Source organism: Vulpes lagopus, chromosome X (genome assembly GCF_018345385.1).
Source record: "Vulpes lagopus strain Blue_001 chromosome X, ASM1834538v1, whole genome shotgun sequence".
Lineage (NCBI taxonomy): Eukaryota > Metazoa > Chordata > Mammalia > Carnivora > Canidae > Vulpes > Vulpes lagopus.
In genome coordinates, this window is record NC_054848.1 from 66,523,478 (window position 1) to 66,541,513 (window position 18,036).

Genomic DNA, 18,036 nt, shown 5'->3' on the forward strand with positions numbered 1-18,036 from the left:
TGGTGGTTTCTCTGATTCCCAATCTTGGGCACAAAACTGGGGCCTCACAGGATAAACAACCCCCACTGAGCCTCACAGTGGCCTCACAGGATAAGCAGCTTAAACATCACTCACTGAGCCCTGCACTAGGCAGGGGGCTGAGCAGCTCCCCCAAGTGGGAACACCTGAAAATCAGCATAAAAGGCCCCTCCCCCCAGAAGACCAGCTACATGGACAGGGGAAAAACAAACCAAGCAGCACCGGAAAGTTCCAGGAGAAGTCAAGGGACTTACAGTATACAGAATTAGAGGATACTCCCCCGTGTTTTTTTGTTTTGTTTTTGTTTTGCTTTTTTTTTTTTTTTTGCTTTTTGATTTCTGTTTGCTTCCACCACCCCCTTTGTTTCCTTTCTTTCTCTGTTCTTTTAAATTTTAAGGGGGACTCTCAAAATTCCCCATTAAGAAGTCCAATAGAACAATCCAAAAAAAAGGGACTGAATAGATATCATGATGACACTAAACTCCTATCTTTCAATAGTAACTCTGAATGTGAATGGGCTTAATGACCCCATCAAAAGGCGCAGGGTGTCAGATTGGCTAAAATAGCAGGACCCATCTATTTGCTGTCTACCAGAGACTCATTTGAGACAGAGGACACCTACAGCCTGAAAATAAAAGGTTGGAGAACCATTTACCATTCAAATGGTCCTCAAAAGAAAGCAGGGGTAGCCATCCTTATATCAGATAAACTAAAATTTACCCCAAAGACTGTAGTGAGAGATGAAGAGGGACACTATCTCATACTTAAAGGATCGATCCAACAAGAGGACTTAACAATCCTCAATATATATGCCCCGAATGTGGGAGCTACCAAATATTTAAACCAATTAATAACCAAAGTGAAGAAATACTTAGATAATAATACACTTATACTTGGTGACTACAATCTAGCTCTTTCTACTCTCAATAGGTCTTCTAAGCACAACATCTCCAAAGAAACCAGAGCTTTAAATGATACACTGGACCACATGGATTTCACAGATATCTACAGAACTTTACATCCAAACTCAACTGAATACACATTCTTCGCAAGTGCACATGGAACTTTCTCCAGAATAGACCACATACTGGGTCACAAATCGGGTCTGAACCGATACCAAAATACTGGGATCGTCCCCTGCATATTCTCAGACCATAATGCCTTGAAATTAGAGCTAAATCACAAGAAGTTTGGAAGGACTTCAAACACGTGGAGGTTAAGGACCATCTTGCTAAACGATGAAAGGGTCAATCAGGAAATTAAGGAAGAATTAAAAAGATTCATGGAAACTAATGAGAATGAAGATACAACCGTTCAAAATCTTTGGGATGCAGCAAAACAGTCCTGAGGGGGAAATACATCGCAATACAAGCATCCATCCAAAAACTGGAAAGAACTCAAATACAAAAGCTAACCTTACAACTAAAGGAGCTAGAGAAAAAAACAGCCAATAGATCCTACACCCAGGAGAAGAAGAGAGTTAATAAAGATTCGAGCAGAACTCAACGCAATCGAGACCAGAAGAACTGTGTAACAGATCAACAGAACCAGGAGTTGGTTCTTTGAAAGAATTAATAAGATAGATAAACCATTAGCCAGCCTTCCTAAAAAGAAGAGAGAGAAGACTCAAATTAATAAAATCATGAATGAGAAGGAGAGATCACTACCAACACCAAGGAAATACAAACGATATTAAAAACATATTATGAACACCTATACGCCAATAAATAAGGCAATCTAGAAGAAATGGACGCATTTCTGGAAAGCCACAAATCACCAAAACTGGATCAGGAGGATAGAAAACCTGAACAGGCCAATAACCAGGGAGGAAATTGAAGCAGTCACCAAAAACCTCCCAAGACACAAAAGTCCAGGGCCAGATGGCTTCCCAGGGAATTCTATCAAACGTTTAAAGAAGAAACCATAAATATTCTACTAAAGCTGTTTGGAAGATAGAAAGAGATGGAGTACTTCCAAATTCATTTTATGAGGCCAGCATCCCCTTAATTCCGAAACCAGACAAAGACCCCACCAAAAAGGAGAATTACAGACCAATATCCCTGATGAACATGGATGCAAAAATTCTTAACAAGATACTAGCCAATAGGATACAACAATACATTAAGAAAATTATTCGCCATGACCAAGTAGGATTTATTCCTGGGACACCAGGCTGCTTCAACACTCGTAAAACAATCAATTTGATTCACCATATCAGCAAGAGAAAAGCCAAGAACCATATGATCCTCTCATTAGATGCAGAAAGCATTTGACAAAATAGAGCATCCATTCCTGATCAAAACTCTTCAGAGTGTAGGGATAGAGGGAACTTTCCTCAACATCATAAAAGCCATCTACGAAAAGCACACAGCAAATATCATTCTCAATGGGGAAGCACTGGGAGCCTTTCCCCTAAGAATAGGAACAAGATAGGGATGTCCACTCTCACCACTGCTATTCAACAGAATACTAGAAGTCCTAGCCTCAGCAAGAAGACAACAAAAAGAGATTAAAGGCATTCAAATGGGCAAAGAAGAAGTCAAACTCTGCCTCTTCGGCGATGACATAATACTCTACATAGAAAACCAAAAAGCCTCCACCCCAAGATTGCTAGAACTCGTAAAGCAATTTGGTAGCATGGCAGGATACAAAATCAATGCCCAGAAGTCAGTGGCATTTCTATACACTAACAATGAGACTGAAGAAAGAGAAATTAAGGAGTCAATCCCATTTACAATTGCACCCAAAAGCTTAAGATACCTAGGAATAAACCTAACCAAAGAGGTAAAGGATCTATACCCTAAAAACTATAGAACACTTCTGAAAGAAATTGAGGAAGACACAAAGAGATGGAAAAATATTCCATGCCCACGGATTGGAAGAATTAATACTGTGAAAATGTCAATGTTTCCCAGGGCAATTTACACATTTAATGCAATCCCTATCAAAATACCATGGACGTTCTTCAGAGAGTTGGAAGAAATCATCGTAAGATTTGTGTGGAATCAGAAAAGACCCCGAATAGCCAGGGGAATTTGAAAAAAGAAAACCATAGCTGGGGGCATCACAATGCCAGATTTCAGGTTGTACTACAAAGCTGTGGTCATCAAGACAGTGTGGTACTGGCACAAAAACAGACACATAGATCAATGGAATAGAGAATCCAGAAGTGGACCCTCAACTCTATGATCAACTAATATTCGATAAAGGAGGAAAGGCTATCCAGTGGAAGAAAGATAGTCTCTTCAATAAATGGTGCTGGGAAAATTGGAGATCCATATGCAGAAGAATGAAACTGGACCACTCTCTTACACCATACACAGAGATAAATTCAAAATGGATGAGAGATCTAAATGTGAGACAAGATTCTATTAAAATCCTAGAGGAGAACACAGGCAACACCCTTTTTGAACTTGGCCACAGTAACTTTTTGCAAGATACATCCACGAAGGCAAAAGACACAAATGCAAAAACGAACTATTGGGACTTCAAGATAAGAAGCTTTTCCACAGCAAAGGATACAGTCACCAAAACTAAAAGACAGCCTACAGAATGGGAGAAGATATTTGCAAATGACGTATCAGATAAAGGGCTAGTTTCCAAGATCTATGAAGAACTTATTAATCTCAACACCAAAGAAACAATCCAATCATGAAATGGGCAAAAGACATGAAGAGAAATCTCACAGAGGGAGACATATATATGGCCAACACGCACATGAGAAAATCCTCTGCGTCACTTGCCATCAGGGAAATACAAATCAAAACCACAATGAGATACCACCTCACAGCAGTGAGAATGGGGGAAAATTAACAAAGCAGGAAACCACAAATGTTGGAGAGGATGTGGAGAAAAGGGAACCCTCTTACACTGTTGGTGGGAATGTGAAATTGTGCAGCCACTCTGGAAAACTGTGTGCAGGTTCCTCAAAGACTTAAAAATAGACCTTCCCTACGACCCAGCAATTGCACTGCTGGGGATTTACCCCAAAGACGCAGATGCAATGAAACGCCGGGACACCTGCTCCCCGATGTTTCTAGCAGCAATGTCCACAATAGCCAAACTGTGGAAGGAGCCTCGGTGTCCATCGAAAGATGAATGGATAAAGAAGATGTAGTTTTTGTACACAATGGAATATTCCTCAGCCATTAGAAAGGACAAATACCCACCATTTGTTTCAACGTGGATGGAACTGGAAGTTATTATGCTGAGTGAAGTAAGTCAATCGGAGAAGGACAAATATTATATGGTCTCATTCTTTGGGGAATGTAAATAATAGTGAAAGGGAATAGAAGGGAAGGGAGAAGAAATGGTAGGAAATACCTGAAATAGAGACAGAACATGAAGACTCCTTACTCTGGGAAACGAACTATGGGTGGTGGAAGGGGAGGAGGGCGGGGGTTGGGGTGAATGGGTGACGGGCACTGAGGGGGGCACTTGACGGGATGAGCACTGGTGTTATTCTGTATGTTGGTAAATTGAACACCAATAAAAAATAAATGTATTATTTAAAAAAATAATTAAAAAATAAAGGGTTAAAAAAATGAAAAAAAAATAAAATAAAAAAATAAAATAAAATAAACTAGAGGAACTTTTAAGAGTAGATACTTCAGAAAGAAGGAAGAGACTCCTATTAACAAGATTCATTCCACTTGGTAAAAGAAATTGTTGGGCAGGATTAAAAATGTGTAATAATTTGCTATTTAGAGTCCCAAATCGAAAAAAATAATAGATTCCCAAATAGAGACTCAGAAAAAGTGAAAAATAGAGATGGAGAAAAATGTAACAGGCAAATACTAATAAGCTGTAGTAGCTACTTGACCATCAGACTAGGTAGCCTTTAAGGAAAAAAAATACATTATTAGGGATGGAGAAAATCAGCAAATAATGTAAAATATTAAATTCATCAGGAAAATTAAAGTTAAAAATGTATATGATCTTAATAAATTGTCTCAAAATATAAGGTAAGAATTAATAGAATTATTGGGAGAAAGTGACAAATAAAATGAGAGATTTCAAAATGCTTTATTATTGGTAGATGAAAGAAAAAAACTTCAATAAAATTTTCAAATTGTAACCTCAAAGCCTACCTTGTTAGACTACAGACCAATAATTAGAGAACCCTGTGCATAAACATATTCTTCCTGAGCACAAATGGAAAAATTACCAAAATCAATGACATACTATGTCATAAAGTTCAAAGTATGAATACTATAAAAACATATTTTCCAGATATAACTTAATTTTCTACAATGAGATTAAAGGGTAAGAGCCAAAATATCAACCAAATCAACTATTTTAAAACCTCTCATAACAACTCATGGGTCAATAAAGAAATCACAATGGAAATTAAGATATTTAGGACTAAAAGATATTGAATATAATACATAACTGTGAAGAGTCAAAACATGAGTTAGCACTTTATCATCTTAAATGCTTAAATATTTATCTTTTGTATTTTCCATATAACATTGGGTTTCATCGTAAGAACTGGCAAGGGCAGAAAAGGGGAGTGATGTGCTGAACAAAAGAAGGCAAAATAAAGGAGATAATAAAGAATGGAAATTAGTGAACTAGGGACACAAAGCTATAACAGAAGATTCCAAAAGCCCCAAAGTTGTTTCTTTGAAAATGTCATAGAGAGACTGTGAAATGTTGCTCAAGGTTACATGACTAAGAAATGGAGAAGCCAAGACTTAAATCTACGTAGTCCAGGGTTTAACTACTATGCTCCACTACCCTAAAAGTGCTAGTAAGTATAAAAAGACAAGATTGTTATGTTTGACTACTTTAATCTTAATAAACTCCATGCATTATGAATACCATAAGGCAAGATATATGCAACACATACAACTAAGAAAAGGTTAGTATTCTGAATAAAAACTCCTACAAATCAATAAGGAAATAGATATGGGAAGAACCATGAACATGCACTTCACCAAAGAGAAAACATGAATATCCAATAACAACATAAGAAGACACTCCACCTCATAACTAATCTAGGAAATGTAAAATAAAAGTATGTGAAGTTTTCTATGTGAGTCAGATTGACAAAAACTTAAAAATCTAATAACAAATGTTGGCAAAGATGTAGAGCTATGGAAATTCTTATATATTGTGGCAGGATATAAACTGGAACAATGCTCAAAAGAAAAAATTGGGTACTATCTTGTATGAACATTCATATATCCCATGATTAGGAATTCCACTCCTAGATATGTACCTAGAGAAAGTCTTGAACATGTATATTCTGAAACATACACAAGGATGTTAATAACAGCAAAAAAAAAAAAAAAAAAAAAAAAAAAACGAAAACCTGGAAACATTCTCTATCAAAAGAAAAATGGGAAAAATAAATTGTGGTTATATTCATAATGGAATACTACATAGCAAAGAAAATAACTATAATTATACACAACAAGGATGATGCAATGAACCATAATATTAAGTAAACTAAGGAATTTATAGGAAGGTTCTATTATATGAAGCCCAAACACAGGCCAAACTGAATATATCATTTAGATAGGTAGGTAAGCAAATACATAGATTTATAAAAGAGCAGAACAACAAAGTATGCTTGCATATACCAAATCTTGAATAAATCTCATTTTTGTCTTTTTCATTTTCATCTGTTACTTAAGATTACTTTAAGAAGAAACAAGAGAACCAATGCCAGTCTTACCTGCAGAAACACTGAGGAAGTTCTCCTTGGCCATATAAAGGAAACAGAAATGGAGTGTTGCCATACCGTCCAAGACAGTGAAGAAAGTTTTTGGTAGCTTTGAGACCATCTATGGTATTGCTGGCTGTCTCTGATGTCATCGCAATTGAATGCAGGACAAAGTACTGGAGGTTGGGGGTTAATTTTTGAGTTTTTAAATACTCAGAAAATGTAATCTCCTCATAGGCTATGAAAAGATGAAAATTTATCAGTTAAAATCACAATCAGGGGCAGCCCGGGTGGCTCAGTGGTTTAGTGCCGACTTGGGCCCAGGGCCTGATCCTGGACTTCTGGGATCAAGTCCCACGTCGGGCTCCCTGCATGGAGCCTGCTTCTCTCTCTGCCTGTGTCTCTGCCTCTTTCTCTCTGTCTCTCTCATGAATAAATAAAATTTAAAAAAATCACAATCAAACCTCAATTTCAAACCACTGCACTGGGATGCCTGAGTGGCTTAGTGGTTGAGTGTCTGCCTTTAGCTCAGGGTGTGATCCTGGAGTCCTGGGAACCAGTCCTGCATCAGGCTTTCTGCTTCTCCCTCTGCCTGTGTGTCTGCCTCTCTCTCCCTTTATTCATGAGAGAGAGAGAGAGAGAGAGAGAGAGAGAGGGAGGCAGACACACAGGCAGAGGGAGAAGCAGGCTCCATGCAGGGAGCCCGACGTGGAACTCGATCCCAGGTCTCCAGGACCACATCCTGGGCCAAAGGCAGCGCTAAACCGCTGAGCCACCCAGGCTGCCCCAATAAATAAAATCTTAAAAAAAAAATAAATAAAACCACTGCACAAAAGAGATCAAGCTTGTTTAAGACACTTGGCAAAGGACCCAGGTGGTATATATTACATTTTAGACAGAGACCACATATTTTAGGGGGGAAAAAAACCTAAAAACAATCTCACTATCCTAACTGAACTGATGGCACAATTTTTAAGCTTTAAATGATGAATCTTTATTATTTTATAGGCTTAAAAAACTAGAAAAACATTCATTAACCACAACAGGTTTCCAAAAGTGGCAATAATCTTACTTTACTATCACTAAAACTGCTGAGTAATGCCAATAATTACACTTAGAAATATTAAATAGATATGACAAATGACAATTTTTTGGTAAAAACAATGATAGATTTGAGTTTTTTGAAATGTATATTTCTACTAAAACTAAGAACAATGAACTATAACTAAAAAGTAAGGAAGTTAATTTCTGTGTGCCTAATGGAATCAGTCTTACTGCCTTATACCACACCTCAAAACAAGGGACCCCTAAAAACTGCTCACTTAAAGAATAGAAAAAAGGGATCCCTGGGTGGCGCAGCGGTTTGGCGCCTGCCTTTGGCCCAGGGCGCGATCCTGGAGACCCGGGATCGATTCCCACATCAGGCTCCCGGTGCATGGAGCCTGCTTCTCCCTCTGCCTGTGTCTCTGCCTCTCTCTCTTTCTCTCTGTATGACTATCATAAATAAATAAAATTAAAAAAAAAAAAAAAAAAAAAAAAAGAATAGAAAAAAATATAATTGGACTATTAGTGGTGGGAAATATAATATCATAACAAAAGAAAAAAATATAAAACTTACAAAAATTTACTGAGAGAACATGAGTTTATGATGGGATAAGCACTTGGTGTTATACTATATGTTGGCAAACTGAATTTAAATTTTAAAAATTAAAAAAAAGAGAGAGAACATAAGTTTATAGCACTGTGAAGAATGATTTGGCGGTATCTAATGAACATGAAGCTTTAAGACCAAGAACTCAACTTTTAATATTCCAAGTTAAAAAAAAAACATACTAATAAATAAATAAAAATCTTTAAAAAAAACCATACTGCTGTATTTCTCATTGCAACTTTATAAATGAAACATCAGTAGTATTTTTCTGTTTTGGACAACGTTTCCAGTCCAATGCACTTAAAGAGTATAAAGCTCTGATACTAAACTGAGATATTCAATTTTCAACAAACTGTAATTCGGGTCAAAGCCAAAACTAGAAACCATGTCCTCTAACACAGTGGTTCACATTCCCAGTGCCATCTAGCTTCTTTTTCTTACTTAGTTAAAATGAATAATTCAATATACCAAGCAAAAGTAATCCTGGGAAAATGAAAAAATATACAGACTTTTTAACTGCTGAAAAAAATTAATGGAACAATGAAAAAAGAATATCATCTATGGAGAACCAGTTGACAGAAATATTTAATTAACAAGAATAAAAACTGGGATGCCTGGGTGGCTCAGTGGTTGAACATCTGCTTTTGGCTCAGGTCCTAATCCTGGGGTCCTGGGATTCAGTCCCAGATCAGGCTCCCGAGCCTGCTTCTCACTCTGCCTATGTCTCTGCCTCTCTCTGTGTGTCTCCCATGAATAAATAAATAAAATCTTTAAAAAAAAACAAGAATAAAAGTTAACACACAGCATAGCACTTCCACAATGATGAAAATATTCTATAGCTGTACTGTAGCCATAGTAGCTAATAGCCACATGTGGTACCGAGTACTTCAAATACGGCTAGTCCAACTGAGGAACTGAATTTTAAATTATATTTAATTGTAATTAATTTTAGTTTAACTAGCTACATGTTGGTCATGACTAACCTACTGGATAGTGCAGAGTCAGAATGTACTTTAAAAGAGTACTGAGCAGCTTACTACATCAGAGCAAGCATATTAAAACAAGAAAGCTCAAATATTTAGAGAACACAATTTGATGAACATAATTTAATGGAAAACAATACCTTTATATTCTTCAGGATGTTTTTCATATTCCATACAAAATGTAAGAAACTTCATTAGCATTCGCTTTTCTACCATAGTAAGTTGTTTGTTATTAAAGACATCGGCTCTAGAACAAGGAACCTGAAAAACATGATTTTAAGTTAAGAAAATGCTTCCTAGTCACACAAGTTTTCCAAATTACATTTTTTCCCTTTAACTATATAACAAGATCATTATTTCCATTCTAGCCATTCATGTTACCTTCTATCAGTTCTAATGGCATCTCTGCTGACTTCAGAGCTAATTAACTTGTGAGCTCTTACTTAATTCTGCCAAGTTGCTCCTTATACCATTAAAAGGCCAATGGCATGTCACTCCTAACTGGGTACAAATGACAGCTCAAATCTAGCGATATTTCCTGAAATTAACATTTTCTCAAAACCAGTATCAGGTTGCAGGAGAACTCATGAAAAAATTAACACTAGAAATTTTAATTGAGTAATCCCTATTTACTTTTACTATGCAGGATTGGAATTTGCTGCTTTGCCACGAAAATAACAATTCTATTTGTTTATCCTTCCAAAACAAATAATAACTTTAGCTCATACCCAGTTACAACATTTGATCAGCAAAGTACCTGTTCCACTCTTCCTTCTCGAAATGCAAGAATCCTGGTAATATTTTTGAACTCTGCATATCGACTTACGTTAGATTTGATTAAAAGATCAATTAGCAATCCTCGAGAATACAGCAGCTGTACAAAGAAAATATTTTACAGGATAAAATAAAAGGAAAAATTGTGGAAAAATTAGTAAGTGCTAAGTAAAGATATATAATTCCACTATATTTTTAAATATTTGTATGAAAATATTATACCTATTAATATTGTAATACATAACAAAATTTACTACAGGTTTACAATTGATTATCTGAAATTCAAAACCCTAAAAACTCTGGAATCCAAAGTTTTTTCATAATTAATTTGGCAACAAAATGACCCAAAATGATAGAAGACTCTTTTCTCTTTGCTGCACTGTGAATACATACATTTGCCTGCAGAAATATTAATAGGTTTAATTACAGAGTGCCTCCTCAGATCTTGTTAAGAATGTTATACTCGGGATCCCTGGGTGGCGCAGCGGTTTGGCGCCGGCCTTTGGCCCAGGGCGCGATCCTGGAGACCCGGGATCGAATCCCACATCGGGCTCCCGGTGCATGGAGCCTGCTTCTCCCTCTGCCTGTGTCTCTGCCTCTCTCTCTCTCTCTCTGTGACTATCATAAATAAATAAAAATTAAAAAAAAAAAAGAATGTTATACCGTATATAGTGTATCAGCATATGTACTGTATTACGTTCTAAAATAATTTTTAAAATCTAAATAATGGAACACATCAGGCCCAAGCATTTTGAATAAGAGACTATACAGACTTATATAAGGACAAGTGGTTATTTTTTTTTACTTACAAATTTATTTTTATTGGTGTTCAATTTGCCAACATATAGAATAACAACCAGTGCGAAAGCCAATTCGGAAGGACAAGTGGTTATTAAGAAGACATAAGCTCAAAAAAAAAAAAATAAAAAAATAAAAATAAATAAATAAATAAATAAAAAATAATAAAAAAAAAAAAAAAAAGAAGACATAAGCTCGCTGGACTTCTTCATCATTTGATGAAGAAAAAGAAAAAGATTGGTTATGTGTGCCTACCAAAAGAATTGAATTAGAAGGTCCCTCTAGAATCCTAGCAGTCTAGATTTATGTCTTTTTCAAGAAGTGAGGATGATGGTTATTGATAGCATGCACATGTGGAATTGTTTTTCAGATTTTGTAACAAATATCAGAGACAAAAAAAATCCACAAAACTTCAATAATATTATCTAGCATGTTCTATATTTAACCATATGGTTAAATGCCACAGATTTGGCTTTGCGGTATACTGATATACTTTTAAGTGTTTATAACTCAATAAATGTTTAAAATGTAAATGTTACATCTGTAATAAGAGAAGGAAATAAAACAATTAGCTTTGCTAGAAAGAAAAAGAGAATTTCAAAAATCTATCCAAACCATTAGTCTGAGTATCCAAGAGGTCAGTAAAGACTTGAACATCGGTATCAGTTAGGTTTTTATAGTGGCCAGCATTGTGCAGAACAAAACTGGCATTGCTTTTTTTTTTTTTTTAAACCAATCCAACTACCCTAAATACAGCAGGTTATTTCATTATCTTCAGCCTAATGCCCTACACAACTAATATATGTATAGCATACATTTTTAAGAATATATTGCCAAGTCCTAATTCTATAATTATACTAAAAACAGATACATCAAATACCCATTCTGTTTAAAAACAAATACTTGAAATTCAATGATCCCTCAGTAGTCATAATAATTTCACAAATATTAATGTCAAACAAAAGATGTATTTTCATTTAAGAAGATCTAGTAAAGCCTAAGACTTAATGCCAGCTTAAAAACAATGCATTTAAGATAACATTGAAGAGAACATATTTCAATTAAACACTACACTAAACTTTTGTCTGAAGCTTAGTAATAACAACTACAGTATTTAAACTTAAGCCTCTTTTACAGCACTCTCTAAGTGATCTAACTGAAATTGCACTGATGAGAGGCTAAAGAATACCAAGTACCGTTCGATAGAAAAATGGATAAAGTTGTGGTATGTATACACACACACACATATTACAAAATTACTTGGTCATTAAAAAAGAATGAAATCTTGCCATTTGCAACAACATGGATGAAACTAGACGACAGTATACTAAGTGAAGTAAGTCCAAGAAAGACAAATACCGGGACATCTGGGTGGCTCAGAGGTTGAGTGTCTGCCTTTGCTCAGGGCATGATCCCGGGGTCCCAGGATCGAGTCCCATATCGGGCTTCCTGCATGGAGTCTGCTTCTCCCTCTGCCTATGTCTCTGCCTCTCTCTTTCTGTGTCTCTCATGAATAAATAAAATCTTTTAAAAAAATTTTAAAAAGACCAATACCATATGATTTCACATTTCACTCATATGTGTAAACTAAAAAACAAAATAAATGAACAAAGAAAAAACGACTCTTAATTACAGAGAACAAACTGGTAGTTATCAGAGAGATGTGTGGGTGGGTGTAGCTGGGTGAAATAAAGGGAATTAAGAGGTACATACTTCCAATTATAATACTTTACAATGTTGTATGGTGATAGATGGTGAGTAATCAAGGTGAGCAATGAGTAAATGTATAGAATTGTCCAATCAATATGTTGTACATCTGAAACTAATATAATATTGTATGTTAATTATACTTCAATAAAAATAAAATATTTCAATCTGATTAAAATATTGAGAATTAGATTTAATAAGTAATTAATCATTTCTGTTTCACTTGGCCATGTTGGTTCCATAATTATTAAGGGTATGGACTTTCTTAGAAAAGAACTTTAAATGTAAGAACTTCAACTTTGATTTTCTCTATTAGTCTAAGCAGTATAATACTATAAAGCATTATATTTAACTAACCTAACCTGAGCTATAAGACTACTTTTTAAAAGGCTGTATGTGTTTTGTAAACTGCAAAGCACCATTGTAATGTGTCAGTTTTACCATGACTTTGAGATGGAATACGTGTAGAAATGTCAGGTGGTTTGGACTTTAGGAAAGAGGTAGGGCTTGAAATAGATTTGGCAATCATCCTAAATTTAGATGCAATAACTGAAATTAGAACAGACAGAATTTCCAAGGAGTAACTGATTGCCCCAATATCGTGGAATATACTGCTTTCCACACCACAGATACTCAATAAATGTTCACTAAATGACTAACATTAAAAATTGATAATAAACCTCATATACTGCTATGGTTCTACATTCTTTAGGTACTGCTGCTTTTGTGGGATGAATTTATTATTTTTTTTAACATATAAAACGATGAAAACTATGCAGGACAAAGTAAACTGCCCTGACTGCTCTAGACACATCTGTTTTTAATTTACCCTAAAAGAACCACTACTATGATCCACTGAAACTCATGAAAATACCCAGAATTCTTAAAAGTCTCAAACATCTTGGCATCTAATTAAACTCTCTCCCCCTCCACTACAATCAGCACTTTCTTTTATATTAGTGCATGATTTCCTACACTAATTCCAAAAATTGAAACAGTTCCATCTATTATTTTCCATTGCAATATTTATACTGTATTTCAGCTACCATAAGGGTTAGAGATTATTATAAACTAGTGTTGATTCTTAACCAACATTTATATCATCATTTAAGTTAGGCATTCCATATTCCAACTAATTAAAAATGAAATTTTCACAACAAAGCCCATTTGTTACTTGACTACTTCAGGGTTTTTTTGTTGTTTTATTTTTTGGTTTTGAAAACTTATTTTCTGTTCATGAGAATAGGAAAACCATTAGTAAACTATGATTAAACTTCCACCCAGAAAACAATAGCCAAGGTAACATGGAAAAAATGCTAGATTTCAAAGCATGGCAGGGTCACAGGAGCTGGAGAAGGTGGAATAGATGGTGCAAAAATATGAAGTAGGACCAAGGTAGCAACCAGCTCAGAGCAGGACAGAATCAGGCACAGATAGCTACGTGAAACAAAGAAAAAAAAAAAGGATAGTAAAAATATACTCATATTTTTAGGCATAAGGTTCAAAAAGAGCAACAATATGAGTATATAGGATTGTATTTAGTAAAATTTAAGGAATATGCAATTAGTCTCTCTGTATTTGGAACTTCAAGAGAGCATATTTAATTGAAAAGCCTAGTTTTGAGGCAAGTCTAATGTTATTTACTATGCTCTTCTATTTCTTTTTAATTTTTTGTTTGTCTTCAATGTATGGGATTTGGTCTGTTTCTTTCTACTTACTCCCTGTCCTATATCTAACCTCTTAAGACCATGATCCTTACTGGTTTTCTGCTTTTTCATGCTACATTAACCTTGCTTCCTATAAAACCAATACAACACTGTACCATCCGAAGACTTAGGGATCTCCTCTGAAGTTACACTGACCTAATATCAAAGTTAAGGACTGAAATATAACCAAAGACAGTAGCATGCTTCCCAGGCTCCCTGCCCCCACGCCCCGTATTAAATTATCCTCCAAAGCCCTCACACCTGAACAGATGATTTTCAAAAATGCATGGGTTTATTCAGAATGTTCATCATCATACAGATGTTAAAATAGACACTACACAGAAAGGCTAAAAATTTCATTTTTTTAAAATGTTTTTTTAAGGGTTTTATTTATTTGACAGAGAGAGCTGGGAGGGTGGGCCATAAGCAAGGGGAGTGGCAGACAGACAGAAAGGAGAAGCAGGCTCCCCACTGAGCAGGGAGCCCTATGTGGGGTCCTGTGATCATGACTGGAGCCGAAGGCAAATACTTAACTGACTGAGCCACCGAGGCACCTCAAGAAGTTCATTTAATAAACTATAAATAACATGAATTTTAATAAGGTTCATTAGAATTTTTCTCTTGATAAAATTCATAGTGTCCATGCAGTAGGAGAATGTCAGAATGGATTCTGTGCTCCAGTACAAAAGTATCCTTGTGCTATAGTACTGAGCATTTTTAACCTATATTTAAAGAATATTTTAACTGAATTATAAATTTCTGGCTACTATCTCTTTATAAGACAAATGTTCACACTTCAAATAATAAAATTATGAAAATTGGGTTTATGGTCCCAGATGCTATTTTCAATCAATTAAAATTAGTATTATTCTATGACAGGATGAAGAAAATTAGTACTTACTTTTGATACCAAATCAATATTAAATCTCCTGCCTTCTTTAATAATTTGTGAGTAAGTAATCCTAGTTTTCTTTGGTTGCAATGCAGTGCCTTTTGTTGTAGGCACATTTTTACTTGTTTCTTCTTCTGAAGCTGACTTCATACAAGTTTTATCATCATGTTTTTCTGTTTCTCCTGTTACCTTCACATTGTTTATTTCTAGGGCAGTCTCTAGATCACTGCTTGGAGTTTGTTCTGTGAGCATTTCACAGCTCGCAGTGCATAGTGACTCATCTTCTGAAGGCAGATAGGCAGAATGTACAGCTTCTGTAGGGTTCTCAGATATCAAAGAAGCATGATTTTTCTGCAGTGCACCAGCTTCTTCAACTTCTTCATGCAAATCCCGACTAATGAGAAATGATAACAACACACTTTTGATAATTATACTGGCTACATTTTTTATTATTTTAATGGTGTTTTTTATTTCTTTATCCCATTTATATTACCAAGTCCAGTATACATTTTGTCGTATATGAACCACACACTAAACATTCATCTGTTAAGGTTTCAACACAATATGAAATACAATATTTGAAAAATACACATAGAGATTTCAGAGTTTAGCAGAGCCTGTCACATGTATACTTTTAAGAATTTACTAAAGACAGAGGAATTGTATTTTAGAAACAAATCAAAAGTGCTTATGAGCACAGCCTTCAGAATAAACAGGACAATGTTCAAACCCTGAACCTGTGATTAGGTAACTCTGAATTTAGAAAACTTACTTATCCTATGACTTAAGTTATCCATCTATAACATATGGGTAACAGCATCTACCTCACAAAGTTGTTTTGAAGATTAATGATTTAAGCTTCATGGTGTCACATGCAAATAACCTATCACAGTGTCTAGCACATAGTAAATACTCAACAATGGTAGTTATCAAAGATTATTTTTATTAATAATGTGACAGAGCTAGAATAAGTGCAATAAAGTTTAAGTTGGTTTGTCACAATGTGGTATATAAGAGGATCCTTCTGTATTCTTTCCTGCTTTATTTTGGTTTATTTATTTATTTTTATTTTGTTTTAATTTTGTTTTAGTGTCTATTACTCTACTGGAAGTCTCAACTCCACAGTTAATACTAGGGTTAACATTCTCAGTCCATATTGCCTTGACTGATAAAACAGGCTCCTGTTCAATCTATCTGCATTAAGCATTTCACTCCTGTTCAATCTATCTGCATTATGCATTCCATTCCATATTACCTACATTTCATTGAGTTGCCCTACTGTGCAACACTAAAAAATGTCAATGATAGGCCGTGGGAAATAAACACCTCCTAAGTGATTGCTCAAGAAACTTAAAGCAGCTCTTCCTTATATGATCTCTAAACACTACCTCATAAAATCTTCTTCCTGCCTCTAACCCATATCATCTTTATCAACTATTTTCTGGTCTCATCTCTCTTGTTTTCAGACATAGCATCTCTCCTAATCTATCAACTCTAATCTCCATGTTTTGAATCATATTATTTGTGTCTCCTGGGCTCTTCATCCTACTCCCCATATCATCATAATTCTCCCATTCCCAAAAGTAAGCACATATTTTAACAATCTATCCACTGTAAGAAAAATTTTAAATATTTCCCAAAAAACTTCCTTAAACCAACCATACTTATCATTCTATTACTCCATGTCCCCACAATACACACATGCAATTTGCCTTGCATTTATTTATCCATTCTTTTCAATATTCCTTTGGTTGGTCAGTATATACTTTATCTTCTGAAGCAGACTTCAACTCCCTTTAAGGAAAGACCTAAACATCTCTACTTACATGTGCCTCAAAACACTTAATGCACTGCTCTACAGACATGCTATCTAATCAACTCTTGAAGAATATATGGTTTGGGGGTGGGGCAAGATGGCAGAGACTAGGGGTCCTCAACTCACCTGGCCCCACAAACTTACCTAGATAACTTTCAAAACATCCCGAACATCAACGAATTCGACCTGAGATTTAAAAAGAGAACAGCTGGAAAGCTACAGAGAGAAGGGTTTTCACTTCTAGCAAGGTAGGAAGGGGCAGAAAAAAATAAAAAAGAATCAAGTGGGGGAGGGTCACCACGAGGAACTGGGCTAAGGGCTAAAGTCAGGCAGAGAAAGCCTCCAGGAAAGGAAAGCTGAGCCCTCGAGAAGCAGGAACTTTAAAATCCGTACCGGATTCATCCTGGACAAAAAAACTCTCAGCAGGGAAATTGGGCAGAATCACAAGAGGGACAGTAAAGCCTCCAGTTTCCTGGAGTCACTAATAGAGGAAGTGCGCCCTAGGGGAAAGCTGACCAGAATCTGTGGGCCTATCTCAAAGGCATGGAGATCACACCCGGCTGGATATGTGGGAGACTCCTGTCAGTCAGGCAGGCGGCTCCAGATGGAAGGGTCTGCACCCTGCTGCCTTCCAGACAATGTGGTTCCAGCAGCACAGGGCCCCAGACCCCAGGACTGGAGCAGACATAGCCCACCATCCTGCACTCCCCCTGGGACAGGCAGAAGCGGGGAGGGCACAGGACCTCCAGGACTCTCCCACCACTGGGCGCCCTGAAAGCTGTACAGATCAGGGCACCCGCGCCACACTGGGAAGGTCTAGGCCAATGTGGACTCGGAGACTGAGTTAGTTACTAGCAGGGAGCTAACTCCAGAGCTGAAAATCTGGCCACCACCAGTGTTGGTTTCCTCCTTGTTTCACCCTGTGCCTGGAAGAAGGGGGGCCTCCAGAGAACAAAGGCCTCACAGGATAAACAGCTCCCATTGAGCCCTACACAGGGAGGGGTGGGGCATCTCCCCCAGG

General features: G+C 36.3%; 1 protein-coding gene across 6 annotated transcripts in view; it reads right to left on the reverse strand.

Annotated features, from left to right (window-relative positions):
• The window catches only part of CHM (CHM Rab escort protein), a 248,577-nt gene that overhangs the window by 124,634 nt on the left and 105,907 nt on the right, over nt 1-18,036 (reverse strand). For all 6 annotated transcript variants that reach the window (XM_041741201.1, XM_041741198.1, XM_041741202.1 and 3 more), the window contains 4 exons: nt 15,209-15,593; nt 10,080-10,196; nt 9,463-9,583; nt 6,701-6,926 (listed from right to left, as the gene is read on the reverse strand). In XM_041741201.1, the coding sequence (XP_041597135.1) occupies nt 6,701-6,926; nt 9,463-9,583; nt 10,080-10,196; nt 15,209-15,593 (849 nt within the window). The remainder of the gene's footprint in view (nt 1-6,700; nt 6,927-9,462; nt 9,584-10,079; nt 10,197-15,208; nt 15,594-18,036) is intronic.